The sequence below is a fragment of the Helicoverpa zea genome, chromosome 28, assembly GCF_022581195.2.
Source record: "Helicoverpa zea isolate HzStark_Cry1AcR chromosome 28, ilHelZeax1.1, whole genome shotgun sequence".
Lineage (NCBI taxonomy): Eukaryota > Metazoa > Arthropoda > Insecta > Lepidoptera > Noctuidae > Helicoverpa > Helicoverpa zea.
This window is the reverse complement of record NC_061479.1, coordinates 3973042-3996666: the sequence shown is the minus strand read 5'-3', so window position 1 is coordinate 3996666 and position 23625 is coordinate 3973042. Positions and strand designations below refer to the sequence as shown.

General features: G+C 36.6%; 1 protein-coding gene across 1 annotated transcript in view; it reads right to left on the bottom strand.

The window, feature by feature from the left end:
- Positions 1-23545, bottom strand: part of LOC124643773 (RNA-binding protein 26) — a 29242-nt gene extending 5697 nt beyond the window's left edge. The window contains exons 1-18 of the mRNA XM_047182853.1: positions 23281-23545; positions 19825-19943; positions 19005-19142; positions 15396-15517; positions 14512-14586; positions 13831-13934; positions 12987-13082; positions 11229-11369; positions 10601-10707; positions 9804-9929; positions 9200-9305; positions 8661-8755; positions 7778-7911; positions 6935-7066; positions 6287-6442; positions 5570-5735; positions 4785-4903; positions 4243-4287 (exon numbers count right to left, since the gene is read on the bottom strand). Coding sequence (XP_047038809.1) covers positions 4243-4287; positions 4785-4903; positions 5570-5735; positions 6287-6442; positions 6935-7066; positions 7778-7911; positions 8661-8755; positions 9200-9305; positions 9804-9929; positions 10601-10707; positions 11229-11369; positions 12987-13082; positions 13831-13934; positions 14512-14586; positions 15396-15517; positions 19005-19142; positions 19825-19943; positions 23281-23339 — 2040 coding nt within the window. The 5' untranslated portion in view covers positions 23340-23545. The remainder of the gene's footprint in view (positions 1-4242; positions 4288-4784; positions 4904-5569; positions 5736-6286; positions 6443-6934; positions 7067-7777; positions 7912-8660; positions 8756-9199; positions 9306-9803; positions 9930-10600; positions 10708-11228; positions 11370-12986; positions 13083-13830; positions 13935-14511; positions 14587-15395; positions 15518-19004; positions 19143-19824; positions 19944-23280) is intronic.
- Between the last annotated feature and the right edge of the window lie 80 nt (positions 23546-23625).

Sequence of the window (23625 nt, the reverse complement as noted above, 5' to 3'; positions counted from 1 at the left end):
CCTTCTGGAATGTGAAACGGCTTGATGTTGTGTCTCCTACTGTTACAGTGCCATAACTCGACTCATAAAGGTTGCGAATCAGCATTACGAGGTGGGAGGGTACCCCCGCTTCGGTAAGTACTTTCCATAGTTTCTCCCACTTGACGCAGTCAAAAGCTTTTTGGTAGTCCACAAAACACATGAAAGTTGGGGTGTTATATTCGTAGCATTTTTCTATTATGAGCCTTAAGTTTAATATTTGTTCTCTCGTTCCCCTTTCTTTTACAAAACCCGCTTGTTCTTGGGGTATTTGCCAATCCAGGAAAGCTCTTAGTCTGGCATTGAGGATGTTAAGGAGAACTTTGCTGGCATGGGATATTAGTGCAATAGTTCTGTAATTACTACAGTTCCGCATCGATCCTTTTTTATGGAGAGGAAGAATTGCGGAGTGTACCCAGTCAGATGGCCAAAGTCCTGTATGCCATATTCTATTGCATATATTATGCAGGCATGTTATTCCATTTGAGCCCAGTCCTTTCAAGACTTCCGCTGTGATTCGATCCGGCCCTGGTGCTTTATTTCTTTTAAGTTTCCGGATCGCATCTTCAACTTCTGAGCGGAGAATGCTGGGCTCTTCATCTCCTATGATTTTATTTGATGAAGTGGATTTGGATGATTGGTCTTGGTAGAGTTCCTCGCAGTATTCTTTCCATCTTTCAGCTACTTTGGCAACTTCATGTATCGGATTCCCATTTTTGTCATCTATCACCCACGAGGAAGGTTTGACTTTGTGTGTTATTTGTTTGACCTTTCTGAAAAGATCAGCAGTTTGATACTTGTCCGCATGATGTTCTATTTCGGTACAGATGTTCTCCAAATACTGGTTCTTATCCCTTCTGCACTGTCTTTGAATTAACCTGGACATTTGAGAGTACTTCACTTCGAAATTTTCGGGTCTTTCGCCACTTTTGAGTTCTTTACGTAGCTTTATGTTAGACCAAACCTCCTCTGACATCCAGTCTTTTTTATCCATAGGTTTTTTGGCTATAAAATCTAGTGCATTAACAATTTTCTCGCTAAACTGCTGCCATTGCTCTTCTGGATTCATATGTGCAATTTTAGGGGTGAGTTCTGCTAGATATGATTCCGTATTGTTCTGGAAACCATCGTATTCCGGTTCTGAGAGCCTAGCTAAAGGTTTTGCTTTCTTACGACGAATCTTTAGACGCACTCGTAGATCTGACACTAGCAGTTGATGATCAGAGCCACAATCCGTGTGAACGACACACCCGATATAATATACAGCGAAAGGGGATGGTGCATAGAATATGTTCAATTTATAGATTACTATTAAATTGTGTAGGAATAGCCAAAACGGTTGAACCAATTGAGATGAAATTTTGTGTGGAGATCGATGGGAGTTTAGAGACAGTCAAGGGCGTAATTTGAGGTAAACTGCTAGGTTATATAAAGGCTAGTTACAAAGGCAGTTTAAATCTTACAACTACATATGATGAAAGCCAAATACATATTATAACAGTACAACTAAGATTAGTAGACACAAAAAGTACACACACATAGATTATACAATACACACTAGTTTTGTACACAATTTTACACATACGTTTACAAACACAAACACAACCATTTTATATGTGAATACGGATGGACTCTCGCGTAAATAGAAAGTCATAAAAATAAGATCATCCTCCGAGCCTTTTTCCCAAACTATGTTGGGGTCGGCTTCCAGTCTAACCGGATTCAGCTGAGTACCAGTGCTTTACAAGAAGCGACTGCCTATCTGACCTCCTCAACCCAGTTACCCGGGCAACCCGATACCCCTTGGTTAGACTGGTGTCAGACTTACTGGCTTCTGACTACCTGTAACGACTGCCAAGGATGTTCAATGACAGCCGGGACCTACAGTTTAACGTGCCATCCGAAACACAGTCATTGGTGTCTAAGATATACTTAGAAAGTACATACAAACTTAGAAAAGTTGCATTGGTACTTGCCTGACCTGGAATCGAACCCGCGCCCTCATACTCGAGAGGTTGGTTCTTTGCCCACTAGGCCACCACGACTTAGTCATAAAAATAAGATACAGACAATATAATATTATGCCTAGAAGATTTAAAAATAGGTACCTAAACCGTGGTAAAAAGGTGATTGAAACCCGCATCAAAATCCGTTGCGTAGTTTTATGTTTTTAAGCACACAATACATCATCCTCCGAGCCTTTTTCCCAACTATGTTGGGATCGGCTTCCAGTCTAACCGGATGCGGCTGAGTACCAGTGCTTTACAAGGAGCGACTGCCTATCTGACCCCCTCAACCCAGCATACAATACATATGGACAAACAAGCAGCGAAAAGCAACTTCATTTTGTAGTATGTAGTGATTATTATTTTTATGTTTAAAGATATCGCAATCCATCCATATTCACAATTAATTTTATTTACATAAAACGAAAACCAGGTACAATGTATGCACTATGAATTATGATTTAATAGTAAAAGTACCATATTCAATGAATTACCAGTGAACATGTGTCTATGGGCAGTGAACTATGGGACTACTTGAGTTATGCATTTAATATTACGCAAATTGTCAACATAAAACTGGTTCATTAGATTCCATATTAGAGATTATATAAGGTGCTTTAAGATTACAATAGTGAAGAAATTTCGTTCCCCGGAACGGTCAATTTAATTTGAGACATTAAACAAGTTAAATTAACATTGGCTGTACTCTGCATAACGTGGTTCACAAATTACGCGCGTAGTGTCGCTTCGTCAATGAAAACAACTGCTATCTCTTTCTATCTGTTCTGCAGGAGTGGCAACGTGCAACTCAACTGGATGGTTTAAATTAATAAATTAAGTCAAATTTATACGTATTTTTTTTTTGTATGAAATAAAATATGACAAATAATCAATATTTATCTTTACTATTGTAATCTATAAACGCAATACTACCCCCCATTCAAGTCCTGGCAGGTAATATAAAAGCACCTTATATATCAGATATCAGCATTTAATGTATATCATATGCCAAATAATGATAAAGTAAGTAGGTACAGTAGGTATCAATTTATAATCAAGATCAATAAATCATCAGATAGAACATTTTTGAAAACAGGCCAAATAAGTTTATAGGAAACATATTTTTTAACTTTTTAACCACTTTATGCAGACAAGGAAATGGAATGGTAAATACATAGTGAAATTAATATGTTTGTACATGTGTTTAGAAACAACTAAATGGGATATACAACGAGTTGCGAAACGCATGCATGGAGCTATTGAAATTAACCTCTAAAATTACTCTATAATTAAAAGAATAGGATTGTATTTAAATAATGTGATTTGAGCTTTGTTTGCTTTATATTTTTCGAAATTACACGGAGTGACTGCATTTTGACTATTAAAAGCGGCGCAAATATTGTCTTGAGCAACGAAGACCGTTTAAACTGTTAAACTATTGTGAAGGAAAGAAAATTCAAACAACGTATAACTATAGAAATTGTCGTTATTGAAAGTCTTATGTAATTTGAAAACAGACTTTTATGTAAAGAAAACTAAAAATATACGCCAATCTGAGAAAGGTTATTATAATTTTTAGTTAGTGTGGTACTAACTAAAAATTATAATAAAATAAGATGTAGTATGAAAACATGTCAAAACGAAAGAAACCGAATAAAAACAGTTTCAAAATGCAGTGAAAGAAATGAAAACCAAGATGCACTTCATTCAATAAATGAAAAGTTTTCCAAAATGAGTGTCATTGTCAATCCAAAATCAATGCATTGTCTGACACATACAATGTTTAAAACTCTTTTTTATATCACAGCTAAATACTTAGAATTGTAGCACGAGAGTCAGACACAAGTTTAATCATTGTCGATGAAGTCATGACGGCCGAGTCGATGAACTCAGTCGGCCGAGTCAATAAAGTCAGACTGCCGAGTCAATGAACTCAAACGGCCTAAACGGTCAAGTCCACATGGCCTAGTAAATAAAGCCACACGGCCAAGTCAACACAATCGAGTGAATGAAGCTACACGGTCGAGTCAATGAAGCCACACGGCCGAGTCATTGAAGCTAAATAGAAGAGCCAATGAACTCAGAAATCATTCAATTGAGGCGAGTATGAAGTTCTGTGAAGTCTTGTCATTAATTCGATCGCCAAGTATATAGCTGCAAAATGCAAGTAATTCGTCATAGAAAGTGCTTAGCATGCGCAACGCAACCGGTCGAGTACCTGCGCTAGTTGCAACCGGGACAAATTCCTCGCGACCGACTCGTCCTGTCGTCACACAATGATAGAAGCTATATATTTTTGTTTTCAGAGCCTTTTATTGGTTACGGTAGAACGATATACTGGTTCGAGCGATAGCAAACTTAATGGCGGCTCGCAGCTAACTTCTGAGTAGAGTTTGAGATCGTCTTACGGCCATTCTCAATAAATATTCTATCTAGGTATATACTAAATATGTATCTCTTGTAGAGATTTTAAAGTTGGCCTCATAGTCCGCCGCTCGCTGATACCTAAAAAAATATTCTAAGTTGCGACTCGCAAATTTCCGAGCCGCCATTAAGTATAGCACGAAAAATAATCGCGAAAGATTTTGATGAAAAAAAATAAACAAATAAAACGCGGTATCAGATTTTCCTATTACAGACTAATTTGCATTTAAACAACGTCGCAAAATAACAAAAATAATGCAAATAAAAATGAAACACATTTAACTATCCCTAAAACATACTACCACAATTATAATGTTAGCAATACATATGACATACCTGCATCTGTTTCAAAGTGCCGTTATAAGCGACGAGTTCTTTCCTTAGTTTCTCTATACCCTCCTGTGCTGAACTGATGGCTTCTAACAGAGCTGATTTTTGTGGTCCCGTTACATTGCCTGGAAACACAACATATATATTTATTATCCTACTAATATTATAAAGTAGATATGGTAAGAAAGAATGTTACTTGTGAGATGACGGCAGATAGAAGAGTATGGAAAAAGAAAACATGCTGCGCCGACCACAAATGAAATTGAGATAAGGGCAGGAGGATGATGACTAATATTATAAACACTGTCACGCAAACTGGTCATCATGAAACTTTGTACATATATTCTTGGTGTTACTAGAATGAACATAGGATACTTTTTGTTCAATAAAAATGTGGTTCCCACGGCACCGCGGGAAAACGGCTGGCATTCTATATTTTATCAGGTCAGGCAAGTACCAATGTAACGTATTAAGTTTGTATGTACTCGTCAAATATATCTTGGACACCAATGACTGCGTTTCAGAGGGCACGTTAAACTTTAGGTCCCGGCTGTCATTGAACATCTTTGGCAGTTGTTACGGGTAGTCAGAAGCCAGTAAGTTTGACACCAGTCTTCCAAGGGGTACTGCAGTGCCTGGATAACTGGGTTGAGGTGGTCAGATAGGCAGTCGCTACTTGTAAAACACTGGGATTCAGCTGCATCCGGTCAAGTCTGGGAGTTGGCCCCAACATAGTTGGGAAGAGGCTCGGGAGGTGATGATTGTCCCATAGGCAAAATAACATCCCTCACCTTGTTCGAGCCTCTGTATGAGCAGCATCTGCTGCTGCAGCTGAGTCTCGAGCAGAGCTTGTGCTCGCTTGTGCATCTCCATCACTTGTTTGCTCTTGTTTAGCGACGGTTTCACTACTTCTTTCTTTGGTTCCACGCCGTTTGATAGTTCTTTTTCTTTCTCTTGCTGTGAAAGAAAATATTTCTTCATTAGAATTAAGTTTTAAGTCTAGTACGCAAAATATTATATTGTCTTAGAACCTTAGTTTCAGGGAAATACTATATTATCTTAGAAAGATGGTTTAGCCCGCGTCCGCCGGAAACTACTACCCGTACCCGAATAAAATATATGTGTTTTGGGGATAGTGTAGTTTCCCAACAGTGAAGTAATTTTCAAATGGATTCAGTACAGTATCAGGGACCAACACAAATCCTCTAAAATATGAAGTTTATTCTAGTTTTCGAGTACTTGTTGTTATAGCAGCTACAGAAATACACAGTCTGAATATAACACCTGTCTATATAACACAGTTAATGAGATACACCCTGGTGACAGACAAAACCAAAGTATTAATATAATAAATAGATACACATGCCTTTCATTTCACGAAAGCAAGTATATAGTATACATAGAGTGGTCAATAGTAGTAGAATCGCCATTTACACACACAACTATGCCTCAACCGCTTTCCTGACACAAAAACGTCTATAAAAAACCCCTAAAAACTAATACATTACCTTCTCCATAAGCTGTTTAGCATTATTATCAGCAGTCGCCTTAATATTGTCTCTGTTTATAAGCACTTTGTTGTGTGACATCGGGTGTTGTGAATTCTGTCTGTCGTTTTGTTTGTTGGCTAGCTGACCGCTCGGCGCCATGTTTTCTTGTTTATTCTGAAAATATAGAAGTAAATTATATTTTTTGTAACAATGACAATTTATATTTCTTTTTTTGTTTTATCTTTATATCATGTATCTACGATCTAACAAAAAAAAAATGGTCTATTCTTGTTAAATATTTTATGAAAATTGGTTGTGCATAAAAAATCTTTCTAAGGAAATATTATTTTTTGTAATTTTAAAATAAGCAGGTTTTCACCGGATGTATGAAAGTAGGTACAATTATACAGTACTTAATAAAAAAAATGTTCGCCTGACTATTTGATATGGCTAATCTCTGGAATGCTGAACAGATTTTGATGAAACTTCCCAATAATATAGTTCCTCTGAGATAATACAACTTTTCTGCACCATACCAACGCCAACACAATTAATTCTAATATAGTTTTATTTCGTACTTTATCTTTTTACTAACATATTTTCTATACTAAAAAAAAATATACAATTTTTTTACCAGTTTCCTTAACTTTAAAAAATATGTCTCACCTCAGGGTTATGCCAGAAGACTTTAATAAATCTATTGTTGAGAACGGCCTCAGTACTCTTGTAGGCAACATTGGCTTCAGTAGGATTGCTGAACGTGATCAACGCCGCTTCCGGGTCGCCGTCGTAGCACACCTGTAATTGTAATAAAAATAGCTTAAAACATTAAAAAACACTAGTCATGTATTGTCATCAGAACTCAGAGCGTGTGCAAAATTTCATCCTAATCGAAGACCGGGAAGTGGGTCAAATTAAGATTCCAAGATTTTCTTACATACATAGTTACAAGTGAAGCTAATATAAGCGTGTTAAAAAGAAATATGAAAACAATGGTACGTGTGGATTTTTATAATCGTTCTATCAGTTGTTTTTTGATTAGAGATTTAAGAGAAAATTGGATAGTTCGGTTATTATAATACGCAGTTAGTAACAGGGGTAGATCGATCATAAAGTTAAACAACGCTTGGCGCGGTCGGTCGTTGGATGTGTCATAGCGAGTTAATTCTTCCGTGTTTCAGAAGGCAATATTGGTGGGTCCAGGCTGATATTTCAACTTTCTCAACTGCATCCAGATATACTGGAAGCCAACCCCAACATAGTTGGAAATAGGCTAAGGCAGATTATATTTATGAAAATATATACTAACCAATTCCCGCGACTTCACACGAGTCCAAAAGGACTCGACTATATCGTGAACAAATAATATAGTGGGCACTGATTCTGTCTATTAAAGCATTATCCTACAAACCAACAATAACTAAATCGCTAGACATGTGCTGATATTTTTTTAATAGTTTTCCCAAAGCAGCTGAGACACAAAAAATCTATAATAAGTACAAAACCAACCTGTATATTAACAATTTTGCCGAACTTGCAGAAGTGGTTATTGAGGTGCGTGATATCGTTCAGGCCTCGCGGCACTTTCTTCACTTCCAGCGAACAGTTGGCCGCGTTAGCGGGCAGAGGGGGACGACCGGCGCCTGGGGATCAAGTATAGTTATTATTATTAGTTAGAAGATGTAGGGGATATATTTTCAGTTATCTGGTTAAAAGAGCTTGGATAAAATGGACTATGTATATTACAAAAGTTCATAATCATTATCTGTAGGTGATTGATTTTTTTTTCTGTGCATTATTACGATTAAAGTCGTAATCAGAATAATTTAGGAGCACGGTTATGGTGTGACGAGAATATATTTTTGACATTTAGGAGGGCTATAAATTCAAGAAACAATCAAGTCCGTAGACATTTTCCGTCTTACCACAAAAACTTTTAAACGTCAGTTTATGCCTTGTCTAAAAAAATGTCAAATTATGACGTTGACATATGGTTCATTTTGCAGCCAAAATTTTATTATATAGACAAGTGTAAAACAGGGTTTAAAGTTTTTGTAGTAAGGCCCTTAGTCGCTAAGTACGGAGTATTCGACTATTTGGAAGAGAACTTTGCCCAATATTAAAAAATACCGCTGTCGTGTTTTGATGAATTCCCTGGTAGTTCTCATTTGCGTCAACAGCAATTGACGTGAGTTACTGAACCGATAAAAATCGGTGAAGAGTAACGGCTAGCAATCGGCAATTCCGATTCTATTTTCTTTTCAAACTATTTTTATTTGATATTGTAAAACAATGTTTTATATGATTACGTTAGGTTTCATCACTTCAACTATAAGTTATGAATGTCAGAGAACTCAGCATAGCGCGAAAGTACTATTAGGCTGATAGTTACCAAATCGATTATAGTCGAAGTTCTTCTTATGAGGTGGCGGATGTCTTGGCGGTGCGGCACCCGCAGCACGCGGCACTGGCGCTGACTGGCGAATCCTACAACACAACATTTACCTTATAATAACTGAGTTATATCTATATAGTTTAAAAAGTGACCGTGTAAAATTGATCTTATTTAAAAAAATCTTGAGGTACATAGGGGATTCTGAAAAGAATCTAAATCAAGATTTCAACTGCGTAGTTATTAAAAATTGTTGTTCCTACGGTATCATTCGCATACCGACGGAACTATGTCGCACACCCGATTAAAAAATAACCAAAAGCGTTCTTTGATAAACGAGCCATCTAAAACTATGCATTTTAGCAAGTGTTCCAGATATTAGAGCATTTAAACAAACATAAACCCGAACTTCAGCTTTTTAATATTAGTACTGAGCAAAATATGTACCTGTAATACCTTAACCATATTACAGCTGTTCAATTAACTACCACTTATACATACTTATTCTAAAATACAAATAGGTACATTCTAACACATACCTAGGTATAGGTATGAGTTCCCTGGGCGGATGCGGATGGTGCGGCTGCGGCGGCGGGTACGCGGGGAAGCCGCCGCACCAGATGTCCGGCGTTAGCGGGTTGTATTCTGTAAATAAAAAAAATAATATTAGGTTATGCTTTCAATGAATAATGACGGGCTCGTGGCTAAGTAATACAAAAATAATATAAATAAAATAAGTAATAAAACTACCCGACACGGGTCTATCGATCATAGGGTGATTGGTAGAAATAATCTGAAATATAACATGTCTGTCTAATATGTTACCTTAGTTGGCTTTTAGTTCATTCGCGATAACAGTATACCTCGAAAGTATTTTTTGAGCTGATGGCTTCGTACGAAAGTTTTTTCAGCTCAAATATTACCCAAAAAATGTAAATGCAAATCATGTAAGCCTTTGTATAGTATCTATAGACACATGTCAAGTGACGATGAAATGGCACGAAAAAGCATAATTTTTGCTAAGTGCTCAGCTGCATCCGGTTAGATTGGAAGCCAACCCCATCATAGTTCGGGAAAGGCTCGGAAGATGATATGTACTACAATATTACGGCTAGCCGAATAATTAACCAGCTGACTACTAACCAGGCACGGCAGGGGCTGGTGGCAGTGCCAGTACAGAAGATAAAGCAGCTGCAGCATCTTCTAGCACTACGGGATCGCTGCCGTGGTCCCATTGGCAGAGGTCGCCTCGCATGCAGTAGCCTTTCTCTGTGGAATACGAGAAAAACTATATTTAGTTAACGTCCTTTTTTCCAATACAAAGTTACTGAGGCATATGACAGACGTACATAGGTCCCTATACTTATATTTCCTCTACACTCTTCACAGTTTCTTGACTAAGTACATTGAAAAGTTGAACGAAAAGGTCCCCTATTCACCAACAATATAAATGTCAGTTTTCATAAAACAACTGTGTATTTATTTACTATGAATTTTCATGTTCAATTTTCAAAGAAAACATTTTTAAGTGAATTTAAGACGTTGTGCAATTAATATTGTAAATTGTCTGGAAGGAGACCAAACCCAACATAGTTGGGAAGCGGCTCAGTAGGCCAGCGGTTGGACGATAATCAATGCTAATATTATAAAGCTGAATACTTCGTTTGTTTGAAAAACCTAATCTCAGGAACTGCTGATGCGATTTTAAAGATAGCCCATTTATCGAAGAAGGCTGTAGGTTAATTTTTATCCCGACACGGGCAGCAATCACCACGGGACTCGAGTGTAACTGAGGGAAGCAGCTAGGCAGATGATAGAGTAACTTCTCCAAACTCACTTATTTTGCTGTGCCCGACAGGGTCCATGTGAACTATTTGTAAGTATTAACACCTAAGAATACATGTGAAAAGCAATAAAAGTATTGATTATTGAGTTCTCACCGTCGAAGTCCCGACAGCGTCGCTTGTAGGCGTCGTTGTGTTCCAGCCTCGCGTCCGCTCGTGGAGATGTAGAGCCGCGGGAACGGTCGCGAGATCTCTCACGCGATCTGGGGAAAAAAAAACAAAATTATCCATAAAAAAAATATAAATAAATAGAAACTTGGTAGGTGCAACAAAAGTAATATGTATTTTACACATCTATTTTATATTGAATAAGGCCTAGTTTAGAAAATGTCAGTGATACCCAATAGTTAATGCTACCTGCCAGATAAAAGCTAATTATAATTTCTGCCAGGTATTGTTATCCATCGAAACCTAGTTCGTCTATCAGATATGTTGATGGGACTTTATCAGAATATGGTGAACCTGGCCATAAATAATTAAGATTTTACTAGGTTATTAGTTCTAAACATAATATTAATAACGCTATGGAAGAGCGGTGTCTCCCAATACAGGCTGTCTATGTTTAACGGGAGGCTCCAATCACAATCTTTTTGTACAAACCTTTATGAACTAATAAATATTTTTCATTTTTTCAAGTATATGACTGGAATAAAATTTTTCTTTATACAACAAAAATTACTTAAAATATGTTATTGTAGATTATATTAGTTGTGTAGGTACTTACCGTTCCCTATCTCTAGAGCGAGACACTCGATCTCTATGCTCTCTGTCCCGCGACATTCTGTCTCTCTCCAACTCGCGGGGAACGCGTAGTCTTTCTCTTTCACGCTCGTGGTCACGATCGCGGACTGTCGGTGATCTTGATCTGAAAAATAAAATTATATGGAACTATGTTAACTATTATGTTCATTATCCTCCGAGCCTTTTCCCAATCATGTTGGGGTCGGCTTCCAGTCTAACCGGATTCAGCTGAGTACCAGTGCTTTACAAGAAGCGACTGCCTATCTGACCTCCTCAACCCAGTTACCCGGGCAACCCGATACCCCTTGGTTAGAATGGTGTCAGACTTACTGGCTTCTGACTACCCGTAACGACTGCCAAAGATGTTCAATGACAGCCGGGACCTACAGTTGTAACGTGCCATCCGAAACACAGCCAATGGTGTCTAAGATATACTTAGAAAGTACATACAAACTTAGAAAAGTTGCATTGGTACTTGCCTGACCTGGGATCGAACCCGCGCCCTCATACTCGAGAGGTTGGTCCTTTACCCACTAGGCCACCACGACTTTTTGTTATTGTTACTATTATAAATAATCTTGTAAGCTACAATTTTACACGATTTTAACAACTGGACCGATTTTTTCATTTCATTTCATTTCATCAAGTTTGTAGTATGGGAATCGTTTAGTAAATTATCAAATAGTATTTGTTAGTATGTATTAACAAAATGCTGTCAAAATGTCAACTATCTTACTATCATATTTCTTGAGATACAGTCTGGTGATTGACTGACGGTGTAATACGATCCTATTGTAACAGTTCGTCACATAACTTTGCAGCTCTAAAGGCAGTTATTTGATTCTACTCTTGTTCGTATAGATCAGTGGTTCTTAACCGGTGGTCCGCGGACCACTGGTGGTCCCTGGAGGCATTCCAAGTGGTCCGCGAAGCTTAGCTGTGCGACGTTGCTATACGTTATCTAACTTTATTTTTATCGACTTATAATTGCGAGCGGGGGTTTTCGTATGGACGTATATCGGGTGTGTACCTAGTCCCTTCATTCATGAAAATGTAAGTTTGGGCTACATTTTACGTAATTTTGGTATTGAATCTTAAAAAATAATTAAAATTTCGCGCTCGCTTCGCTCACGTATTCAATAATGCCAGTATTTTTGCATTTGTCAACAAACAAAAAGTTAAGTACATTTGGGCTACATTTTACGTAATATTTGATTTAAGTCCGAAAAAAATTTCGCGCTCGCTTCGCTCGCGCAATTGCTTACCGATGAGGTGGTCCCCGGCAAGACAAACTTCAGTTAAAGTGGTCCCTCATGACTAAAAGGTTAAGAACCACTGGTATAGATAGATCAGTCACATCATGACAAGAATACTTGCTCTTCCAACACAGTTTTAACAAAACAGACTTACAGCCAGTTTCTTCATCAAAAGTTAAAGCCAAATTAAAAGTCAAAGTAATGTCTAAAGTAAAAGTAACGGTCAAATTCAATTTTTCTATTAGTTTTGCTGTCACTTTAGCCTTGAAAAAACGAATTTGACCGTTACTTTTACTTTAGACATTACTTTAACTTTAACTTTTGATGAAGAAACTGGCCGTTATAAGTAAAGTTATTTGGCACACACGTTGAATTTATTTATGTACTATTTTTTATCTCCATATGTGTCTGTCTTGTCAATAAATGTTATATTTTTCTTTCTTATTTCTAGTTTTACCTTAAAACTCTAAAAACAGTATACACACCTAGACCTGCTGTTTTGTCTGTCGATGGGTGGTGGTGGAGGGGGACTGCGGTTTCTGTAGCGTCCTCGCGGCGACGGAGATCTTGATAGTGGCCGTCTAGAAAACAATCATATTAATTAATAGGCATCATTATTATTGATTTATTCTTTATGTACATAATTGGTGCATTGGCGGACTTAATGGCGCATATTTGTTGGTAGATGTTTGTTAAGTCTTTGAAGTAAAAATTATTGATGGACTTAGCAGAAATATAATTTATGTTAATTATAAACGCTAAAGTTTGCATGCAAAGATGAATTTTACCTGAATTATTTATTGCAAAATCAATAAAAAATATAAGAAACATTTTTACGCCTGAGGCATATGTTCTACGGGGCTGCGGGTTGTTCGAAAGAGATACCGCGGCCCTGGTACACAAAAGGCCTATGACGGAACATGACGGTTTTTAGTCAGCAAGAGTCTGACACTCCCTCTCCGCTGCTAACTCACAGCGGGAGGGGTCATTTGATGATTTTTGTCGTCGTTAAAAAAAAAAACAAGGCATATGTTCTACCTAGTTCAGGTAGATTTTTCTATCAGCACTTTTTGTATTCCTCTTTCACGCAAAAACTACTGGATAGTTTTTGATGAAACTTGGTAGCAATATCTTTATGCGGGAATTGTATCCTTGGGTCGCATGTTAATCCGCGGGCGTATTGATAGGATGTTTCTTCTTCTTTTTCCTAAATAAACATCTAAAATTTTTCACCTACACATGTAGACCTCTTCTTATCTGTGAGTGGAAAGTACTACCCTCTGCATACTTACAGAAGCCAATATAAACATAATATAAGATGGAACATACCTCCTGGTGTCGTTGCTGTGCTCGTTGTCGCGCGGGTGGCGGCGCGGGCGGGCGCGACGCTCCCACGAGCGCGAGCGGCGGCGGCGGCGGTCGGCGTCGCGGGTCTGTAATGGAACAATATTGTGTTATATAGTGTTAAATGCACTAATTATGTAATAAAAACTGGTAGTAAATCTGCATAAAATACACACTGTTAAAATACTTTTTCTTTTCTTTGTCTTCATTCACTTAGAGAAAATCAAACCAAAAAGTATGAATAAGAATGAAAAAAGTTGGAAGAATAATTATCAATAGTTTTGATATTAGACATACATGAAAGTAGATCTGTCATGTCCTGCTTCCAAACACACTTAACCAATGTAAATGAAAATAGATACATTTTGTAATGAAAAATAAAGCATTAGAAGAACAAAACTTGTTTATTGACTCTAACAAAATACAAAGAACAAAAAATGTACCACACGCGGAGCCAGCAAGATAGCGAGAGAAAGATCAAGAAATATTCTTTTTTATACTCCCGACTATAATACCTATTTGTATTTGTTGTTTGTATTTGTCATATTCCATTATACATAGTCTAAAACCTCAAAAAGGAAATAAGGAACAATCCGGTGGAACCGCAAGAAACAACTCATTAGGTAGTTAATTTTAACTTTTCGTTTTATAAATTAAAATACATACCGAGTCACCTCTCCTGTCTCGTCTTCTCGGAGGTTGGTCTACTGGTTCTTCTAGCAGCTCGGTTAATGGTACAACCTGTGAAACAAATAATAATATTATATAGCTGAAAATATGTTCTGTTGCTATATGCTAAACTTAAGAACTACTGGTTAGATTTAAAAAAATGCTCTAGTCACATTCAGTCATTAAGGTAATGACAATAACTTAGAAATAGAAGAATTGCAGAGACATTTGATAGAATTTGATACCTTTGCTGTGCGATCACCATTACAGTGTATGGTGAACTTCGACACAAGTTTTTTATTGGTTGATAATGCAAATTCGTTATAAAAAGACCATTTTATTTCATCATGCCTCTGTATGAATTGAGTCCTTAATTTGTTCTGGGGCTGCGGGATTGTTCGGGCGAGTTACCTAGGCCCTGGTACATAAAAGGCCTACGAAGTAGGGCTGCCATCCGTCCGGGTTTCCCCGGATTTGTCTTCGTTTGGAAGCCGTCCGGGGGCCGTCCGGGTGGGGTTTCTAAAAGTGTCCGGAGGAAACCCGGACACTTCATGTAAGGAAGCACCACATTGAATTTAAGTATATGTTAATAGTAAATGGATTACAAATTAGGTATTATTTTGTTTAAAAAAAATCGTACTCGTTCGGGGAAAAAATGCGATTTGCGCCAAATATCCGAGTTTTTTAAATGTTTGTCTGGGTTTGGCGAAATTCGAGATGGCAGCCCTACTACGAAGGAACACGATGGATTTTTAGTCAGTAAGAGTCTGACACTCCCTCACGGCGGGAGAGGTCATTTGATGATTTTTGTCTTATTTTATTGTCAGGTTTATGAAGTTTGTTCTGTAAATTTATTGTGCTATTATTCTATGTGTATTTACCTTAATAAGCGTATGCTCTGTATGCGCGTGTCTCGCAGAGGGCTGCAGCACGAGCCGCGGCCGCGAGCCCGGCGCCGGCTCCGGGCCAGCCGCCGGCGACGCGGGACCGGAATTGGGGACCACTGGGAACAAGGAACGAGTCAAAATTAATATTTTCAGCTAGAAGAGAAGAAAATTACGTTGAAAGTAAAGAGAAAATCTGGTATGAAGTGTCATTTTTTTTTGCTTTTAACGTGATCTTGATAGTTCATGTACACAGATACACACACAGAATACAGAAAAGAAGAAAGATAGAACACATAGTACATAGGCACAGCTTATTTCAAGAGAAATTTCTTCCAGCAGGCCCGTTATGGGAGAGTTAGAATAAGAACTTGATCTGAAAACAGCACGCATCGCCATAGTACCTACATACCATACCATCTAATGTGAAGTTCTGATTAATGCGTACTAATATAATATAGAGAAAACATTTAATTTTTTTTTTTGTACCCTGCTCCGAAACTACTGAAATGATTTGAAAAATTCTTTCACTACATAATCCCCGAGTAACTACGAGGGAACGGTAAATGGAGAAAACATCATACTTGCCCATGAAATATTAAAGCGTTAACATTTCTAAAAAAACATTCGTAAATCTTTGTGAACAATAATGCGGGACCACCAGGGTACGATAAAATTAGTAAGTACTGGAATTAGAAATAATAAAACCCACAAGAAGTTAAAATTATTTATCCACATCTCCCAAAGATCTATACATACATATAATAAAATGATAGGAAAGTCAAAACTGTACATTGAATATTTTTTTTAAAGAATACTTGAGGGGTGATCCATAATCGATTCTGAGCCCAAATATGTAGTTTTTAGAATTTTTGTCTGTATGTCTGTTTGTCTGTATGTTTGTCCCGGATAAACTCGAAAAGTACTGCATGGATTTAAATCAAATTTTGCATGACTATTACCTGGGGGCCGGTTCAACACATAGGCTATATATTATCACGCTATCACCTACGGGGGTCGAGCAATGAATAATTAAATAAACGAAATTGGAAGTTCTATATTGCTCACGCAGACGAAGTCGCGGGCAACAGCTAGTTAAAAATAGATAACAAGGTGGGACATATAAACAATCGATTTATCCTACAAATAAACATATGCATGTAGGCAAGTATTTCTGTTACTCTTACACGTAGAAAAAATATTGGATGGATTCTGATGAAACTTGACAATAATAGGTACAGCTTATAAGCAAAAACTGCAGAACAGCATATTTTAAGTGAGTAGGCAACACGAAGGAGAAAAGACTAGCGGAGATGCCCTAACGCAGGTAGGTCACGCGCCTTCAGGTAGGTCAAATACGTCACGACTACGTCACGGCAGGCGTGGCTGGACACCGCCCATATACCGTCCTTTACATCAAACTGACATCTTGTCATGGTTGTATTTTTACCACAATTTCAACAGATTTTATTTGTTACTCGATTAAAACGATGAAATGCGCTATCATTAATTGTAGAAATTGCTCAGGATCCAAACTCAAACATACCATAGGATAACATTTCACGTGTAAGTAATATTTTAGCTTTAAAACATATTTTTTGCTAGAGACATCTGTCGTCGAATAGCTGCATTTCTAGAACCTCTAAGTGAATTTGTATTATTTTCGTATCAATCTTGTATCAATGTATATTATTGGTACCAATTTTTGCCTTAAAAAGCAGCTTCATTTTTCCTTGCATCCTACAAGTTTTTTTATAGATTATTTACAAACCAAAACATATGATATATTATCATGAAAATTGAATATTATAAAAACACCATCTTTCGGTAAGTAGTCGACTTACGTATATTTGAAGTAAAATTGTGTTCATCAAGACAGAGAGACCCGTTACAAAATTAAGTGCTACCAGACATCGAAAATGCAATCACCCATTCTTAAAAAAGGTCTTATTTAAAAAAGCTGCAATTATCTTAAAATTAATCATAACTCTAACTGTGTATATTTATTTATATTCATCACTAGCCGTTTTCCCGCGGTTTCACCCGCGTACCGTGGGAGCTACTGCCCGCACCGGGATAAAATATAACCTATGTTACTTGCAGATAATATAGCTTTCTAATGGTGAAAGAATATTTAAAATCGGTCCAGTAGTTTTTGAGTTTATCCATTACAACCAAACAAACAAACAAAGTTTTCCTCTATATAATATTAGAATAGATCAGCAATGTTTTACATAGGTATATCTCTCTTGCCGTACATACTTTTTGAATGTACCTTTACTCAGAGCAACATCCGACTCACATAAAGTCTGCTACTTATTTAGTGGATGCGCCGTTATGATACAGTTGTGAAAACTCTAATTTGATAAACACTGTCCCTATAATTTTAATTCCCATTTTTCTTGGTGAATTTCGTAATGTGGCAACATCGAAAATAACAACAGTCATCACAGCACGGTTCTAGAACAAATAGAACGAATTTTCGTGCTTGTGATGCCATAGTGGCTAGTAGACGAACTAACACAATGCCATAAGTTGATACTTAAATTACACCATGGGGGTATTTTAGACCCGTGGTGAATAAAAATGATTTTTCATCGAGTCTCCGTTTAATGGTTCCTAGATACCTATTTCATTTCTGGAGGAGTAAATAAATTGTTGTGGGGCAAGTTCTCTGCACAAAATAATACTTATATAACAATTAATTTTCTAACTTTTTTATCTCTCTCTTTTTCTTCGTTCATTTCAAATGAATGCTTCTTTAAACTTTCTAATTGAATTACTATTTTAAAAGAATTATTAATTTTGAGTATTTACTTTACTTTTGAGTATGTCACTAGTGGTCGATGTTAGTTTAGGGTTAGATTTTAATCATCCTATTCCACGCTAGATGGATTTACAAAAAATGGGTGGCTTCCCATAAAAGGCGTATAAGGGTGGAGCACGGGTGGAGACAGTAACGTTCCTCGTCCCCCGCTCACCCGAATTTTGGCGCGCTGCTTTGTTAGGAGATTTTTCGTTAGGGCATCTCCGCTAGTCTTTTCTCCTCCGTGGTAGGCAATTATCCAAAGAACAATCTGGATACTGTAAAAATAAAATGTAGATAAAAATAAAGTTAAATACATAAAAACATAAATACTTGATCAATTAAATCATAATTTTAAGCAGTATAGTTTATTTTTTCCCCGGGCTGCGGGATTGTTCGCGCGAGTTACCGCGGCCCTGGTACTGCGGGCTCCAGATTTGATTCCACTAGTGGGTTTTAGTCAGTAAGAGTCTGACACCCTCACGCTGCACCCACAGCGAGCCAGCGAGTGTCATTGGTTGATCTCTATTTATATAAAGATGAATCTCTATATCCCTTGCTCATAACGCGTGAGCGGCTGTACTGATTAATATTTGTAGATTTGACGTTCAAAAAGTGCTGATTTTCAGCCTACTTTTTTTGATTTTTTTTGTTTTTTTTTTTTTTGAAGATAAAAATTGGCGAGGAGGTAGCTAAGACCCGGGAGAAAGACATAGGATAGTTTTTGTCACCATCTGGCTACGGGAAGCCGTTATCTCGGGACGCGGGCGGAAGCTAGTAATACAATGAAGACAACTCACCATGGTTTTCAGCTTCAGGCTTCTTCAGCTGTTCAGGCTCAGCCGGGGGAGGTGACGGCGCTTTCTCCTCGCGCCCTGACTTCAGGTAATCGTTGCTCTCCAGCGATTTGAACAGCATCTCCACAAACGGTTTGGTTTCTGAAAAGTGAATAACATTTTTAAGTTAGTTAAGCTGTTTTTTTATTATTGAGAGGTAATTAAAAAATATACATATATTTGTATAAAATGGTAGTCTCATTAGTGCTATTTTGCATCTACAGTGGAAATAGTGGGTGTGTAAATGTTACAAAAAAACTAGCCAAGGACAAGTTGGACTTCGTTCGTAGGATTCCTCCGTACCATTACCAAAAATCACGTTATTTATATGGGAAGAACCCTAGAATATTTAATGTTAGTTTTCTGTATTTGTTGTTATAGCGGCAACAACTACACATTATATCTGTGAAAATGTCAACTGTCTAACTATAATATATCTATATATATAAAAATGAAACCCGCTTTCCGTTGTCACGACATAACATGAAAACGGCTTGACAGATTTGGCTGTAAATTAGAGGGGAGGTAACTTAGACCCGGGAGAAGGTTTCAGGATAGATTTTTGTCACCATCCGGCTACGGGACGCGGGTGAAACCGCGGGCGAAAGCTATTGATTCATAAAATACAGCCTGGTATAAGATAGATAGCCTTACTAAGAATTTTGTAAGGCCTCTTCTTTTTAACCGACTTCACAAAAAGGAGGGGTTTGCCAATCCGTTGGTAGTTTATTTTCTTAGGAACAGAAGCTTAAATCTGACATGTTATAATGAAGTGAAAACCCACCTTGTTGGAGGAACACATCGAGCTGATCCACCATGACCTCCCGCAGCTCATCCAGTGGTTTGTCCTTCTTAACCAGGGCGTACACATACTTGGCAAGCGCTGCAGGGTCCGCATCACAACTGTAAGATAATAACAAACATTATTATTTTGGAAAAACAACTGAAAAAGTTAATATCATAAAATCTTTGCACCTATCACTGCTATTTCTCCACCAACCAAAGGTAGACTGGGAGAAAACGCATAAGGCGTTAAGTCCGTCCTTGTACATACAAAATGTGCAGAAGTATTAAATAAATAAAAACGTTACATAGTGTAGGTACTCCATTCGAGCAGGTTATTAAATAACACTGGTCAACAACATTTTTGGTGCAAAGGTGAAATATATCATTTCTTATAAATTATTTGATACATAATCGAAGTCCAGAACATAAAGTTGCACTAACACGTCGGTATTTAGAGATATACCCCTCCTAAAGTATCAAAAACGTGTTGACCAGTGTAACCTTTATATGACTTTTTATTTAAAAAAAATATTAATATGAATACAATAATAACAATTACTTAATCAATTGAATCTATAATGATTCTATGATTCTGATTCTTAATATAGTTTAAGCAGTAGTTATTTATTCGATACGTATCTGTGTAACAGTCCTATCAAGATTGTTTAAGTCAAAATCTCAATCTTTAATTTCTTTCTCGGTTGCTAACTAATCAGCAATTTGAATAGATATAGGTATTTAAAAAAGAAGTAGATAGCTCTTTATATCATGATTATTCTCCCCTCAGTCATATGACAAAAATAAACTAAAAGTTTGCTTCAAAAGTGTTTTCTTTTCAGCCAAACAGTAAATTCATTACCGCTCCAATGAACCATGTCATTATTTTTACACTTTCACAAAGTACTATTGTGAAAGTTTAAATATATTCGTAATGGAAAAATATACATTTGTACATTACATATTACAATATGTAATACATAGATTATATACCTGTTTTACAACATTTCAAATAAATTTGTTATCTCGATCATAACGTTGATAAGACAAGTTGTATTACGTTTTATTTTATTATATTATGTAATAAACATGTATTTTTTAAGGAAAATATGTAGTAAGTTTTCGTTTCACATATTTACTGAAAATAAAACACTTCTGGAACTTTAAGTTATAATTAATTCTCATCTTGTGGGCTATCGGAGGATTGACAATCATCGTTAACTATGCATTTCTATAACTTATTCGGTTTTGTGATTAGATATTGAATTATTATAGTTTAGGTCTACATGGGCTCCTAAATCAGGAACTTCTGCTCTGATTTGTAAAAAAAATTTAAGTGTTAGATAGTACATAGTATATACCAGTGACAGAATGTAGTAAAGTTTATATTTTATAACAGTATGCAATAGAGAATTCATTTTCAATTATAGAGATATAAGTTCGACAATTCTGTTAAGTCTCTATAATATTTAGATATATTCTATTTATAAAACACCTGTGTGGTTTAACCATATATTCATCAACAGTCTTACAAAGCGATGCATAGTTTAAAAATAGACGAGTACGGTTTAATTATAATCTATGCATTGGCCTTTCAAAATAGAACTCTTGACACAGAGCAGTGTCTTACAGTGAGTTGCACCATTTAACTGTAATAATAACTGAACCATTTTCAGTTGTCAAATCACCATTTTGACCAATGGGCGGCAAGTATACGGCTGGTTATTGTTGGTTATAGTCAAATAGTGACTCACTCTCAGTTATCAGTTTTTTCAGGTGGCTGTTACAGCCTTTTTTATCGTCCCACTGCAGGGCACAGGACTCCTCTCACAGGGAGAAGGATTGAGCATTAATCATCATGCTTGCTCAAAGCGGGTTGGTGGTTTCAGACTTTATAGTCCAGGTTTCCTCAAGATGTTTTTCTTCACCTTTTTATCAGCCATTGGTGTCCAAGATATATTAGAAAGTACATAAAAACTCAGAAAAGTTGCATTGGTACTTGCTTTACCTAGAATCGAACCCACACCCTCATACTAGAGATGTTGGTTCCCCACTAGGCCACCACGACTTTTTTTCAGGTGGCATTTTACAATATTTCGCACTTTATAAACTTCCATTTACTTACTCATGACTGTAAATCTTAATATTTACTGGTAAAAATCCAAAATTATCAAAACATATAGGGGATTTCACAGTAACATACTTATATTTTCCATACCGGTTGTTCTAAAAGAAAGTTGTGATAGTTACAATTAAGCTGAAAAATAAAGGGGAGGTAGATTAGACCCCGGTGAAGGACATAGGATAAATTTTGTCACCTTCAACTGAAAATATTGACACTTCATAGATTCTTTGACATGTGAAAGACAATATATATCCCTCTTGGCAGTGAGGTAAAACACAATTCCTGGTATCAATAGTTAAATTAATCTTTCTCTGCAAACAGTGTAGGTAACCTTCTATAAGCATACGTGGTCATCATCATCCTCCTGCCCTTATCCCAATTTTGTATGATGTCGGTGCAGCATGTTTACTCCTTCCATACTCTTCTGTCTGCCATCATCTCACAAGTAACATTCTTTCTGAACATATCGATTTTCACACAATCCATCCATCGTTTCTTTGTATATGTGTTTACCATAAGTACACATATATGATATTTTCATATTAATTGAGGATAGTTTATCTTTCCTTTACTATAAATATTATTTGTCTTCACCGATAAAATTATCAAATTCATTCTAAGCTAGCCATTTTTTTATATTTTAACGTTTATCTAATTAAAACAAATTTGATTAGTAATACTGTGCTGCAAAGATGAAAAATTAGGAAAATTGCATGTTAAAAGGTTGAGATGTTATTTTTTTTTAATTCTGTGTAAATAAATACTTGATAGTTTTCCCGCCCCCAGGGATACCAACTGACCGGATCGCTATTAGCGGAATAAACAAAAAGCATAAAATTAAGTTCCAAAATACACTGAAAATTTGCTCAAAAATATATAAAATTAACATCTAATGATATTTCATGCAGTAAAATGAAGATACAGTAGTTAAAAATTAACAAACACATACAAGTTCATAATTATTTTAAAATGAAAAGGTTACGACACAACTTAATTCCAAATATGACTTTAATATCTTTATCTGGTGCTTTCGTTGTATTGTCAATGTAATCGGGTCTTTTAATGATATAAATTATAGTTAGGACGCAATCTACGTAAGCAAAAATTGCTAATCTCGATCTAAGCTATCACGAAAATAAACGCCATGTGTGCGTCAGAAAAAAATATAACGCTAATGCAATTTGATACTATTCGTCCTGAATTGTTCATAGTGCATCACAATAACCTCGTTTCTTACAATACGAGTTATCTTGGAACTTTTACAAAAGAAAACTGAAAGATAATTGCAAAATCGCGATAAAAATAATAAAATATGGCAGCGGATGTACTCACAGGGGCTCCAATATGGAGGTCAACCACGACTTGAAAGCGTCAGGATTTTCAATAATCATCTCGATGCAATAATTAGATCGTCCACAGATGACAATCCATCAACAATGCACTTGGTAAAGGAGTGAAATTGTGATTATAACTAATGAGAACACTTTAATTACTAGAAAATAAACGTCCTTCACGTTTCACTATACACTTCACTTTTATGTAACTTTTTTGATAAATGAAGAAGTTACTGACTGCAAGGCTGTCAAGTTATTCTGCCTATTTAGTGTTGCCAATTTATGAAATAACTACCACTCACTACAGTACGCTCAGTATATAGTAATCCATAGACAATATGAC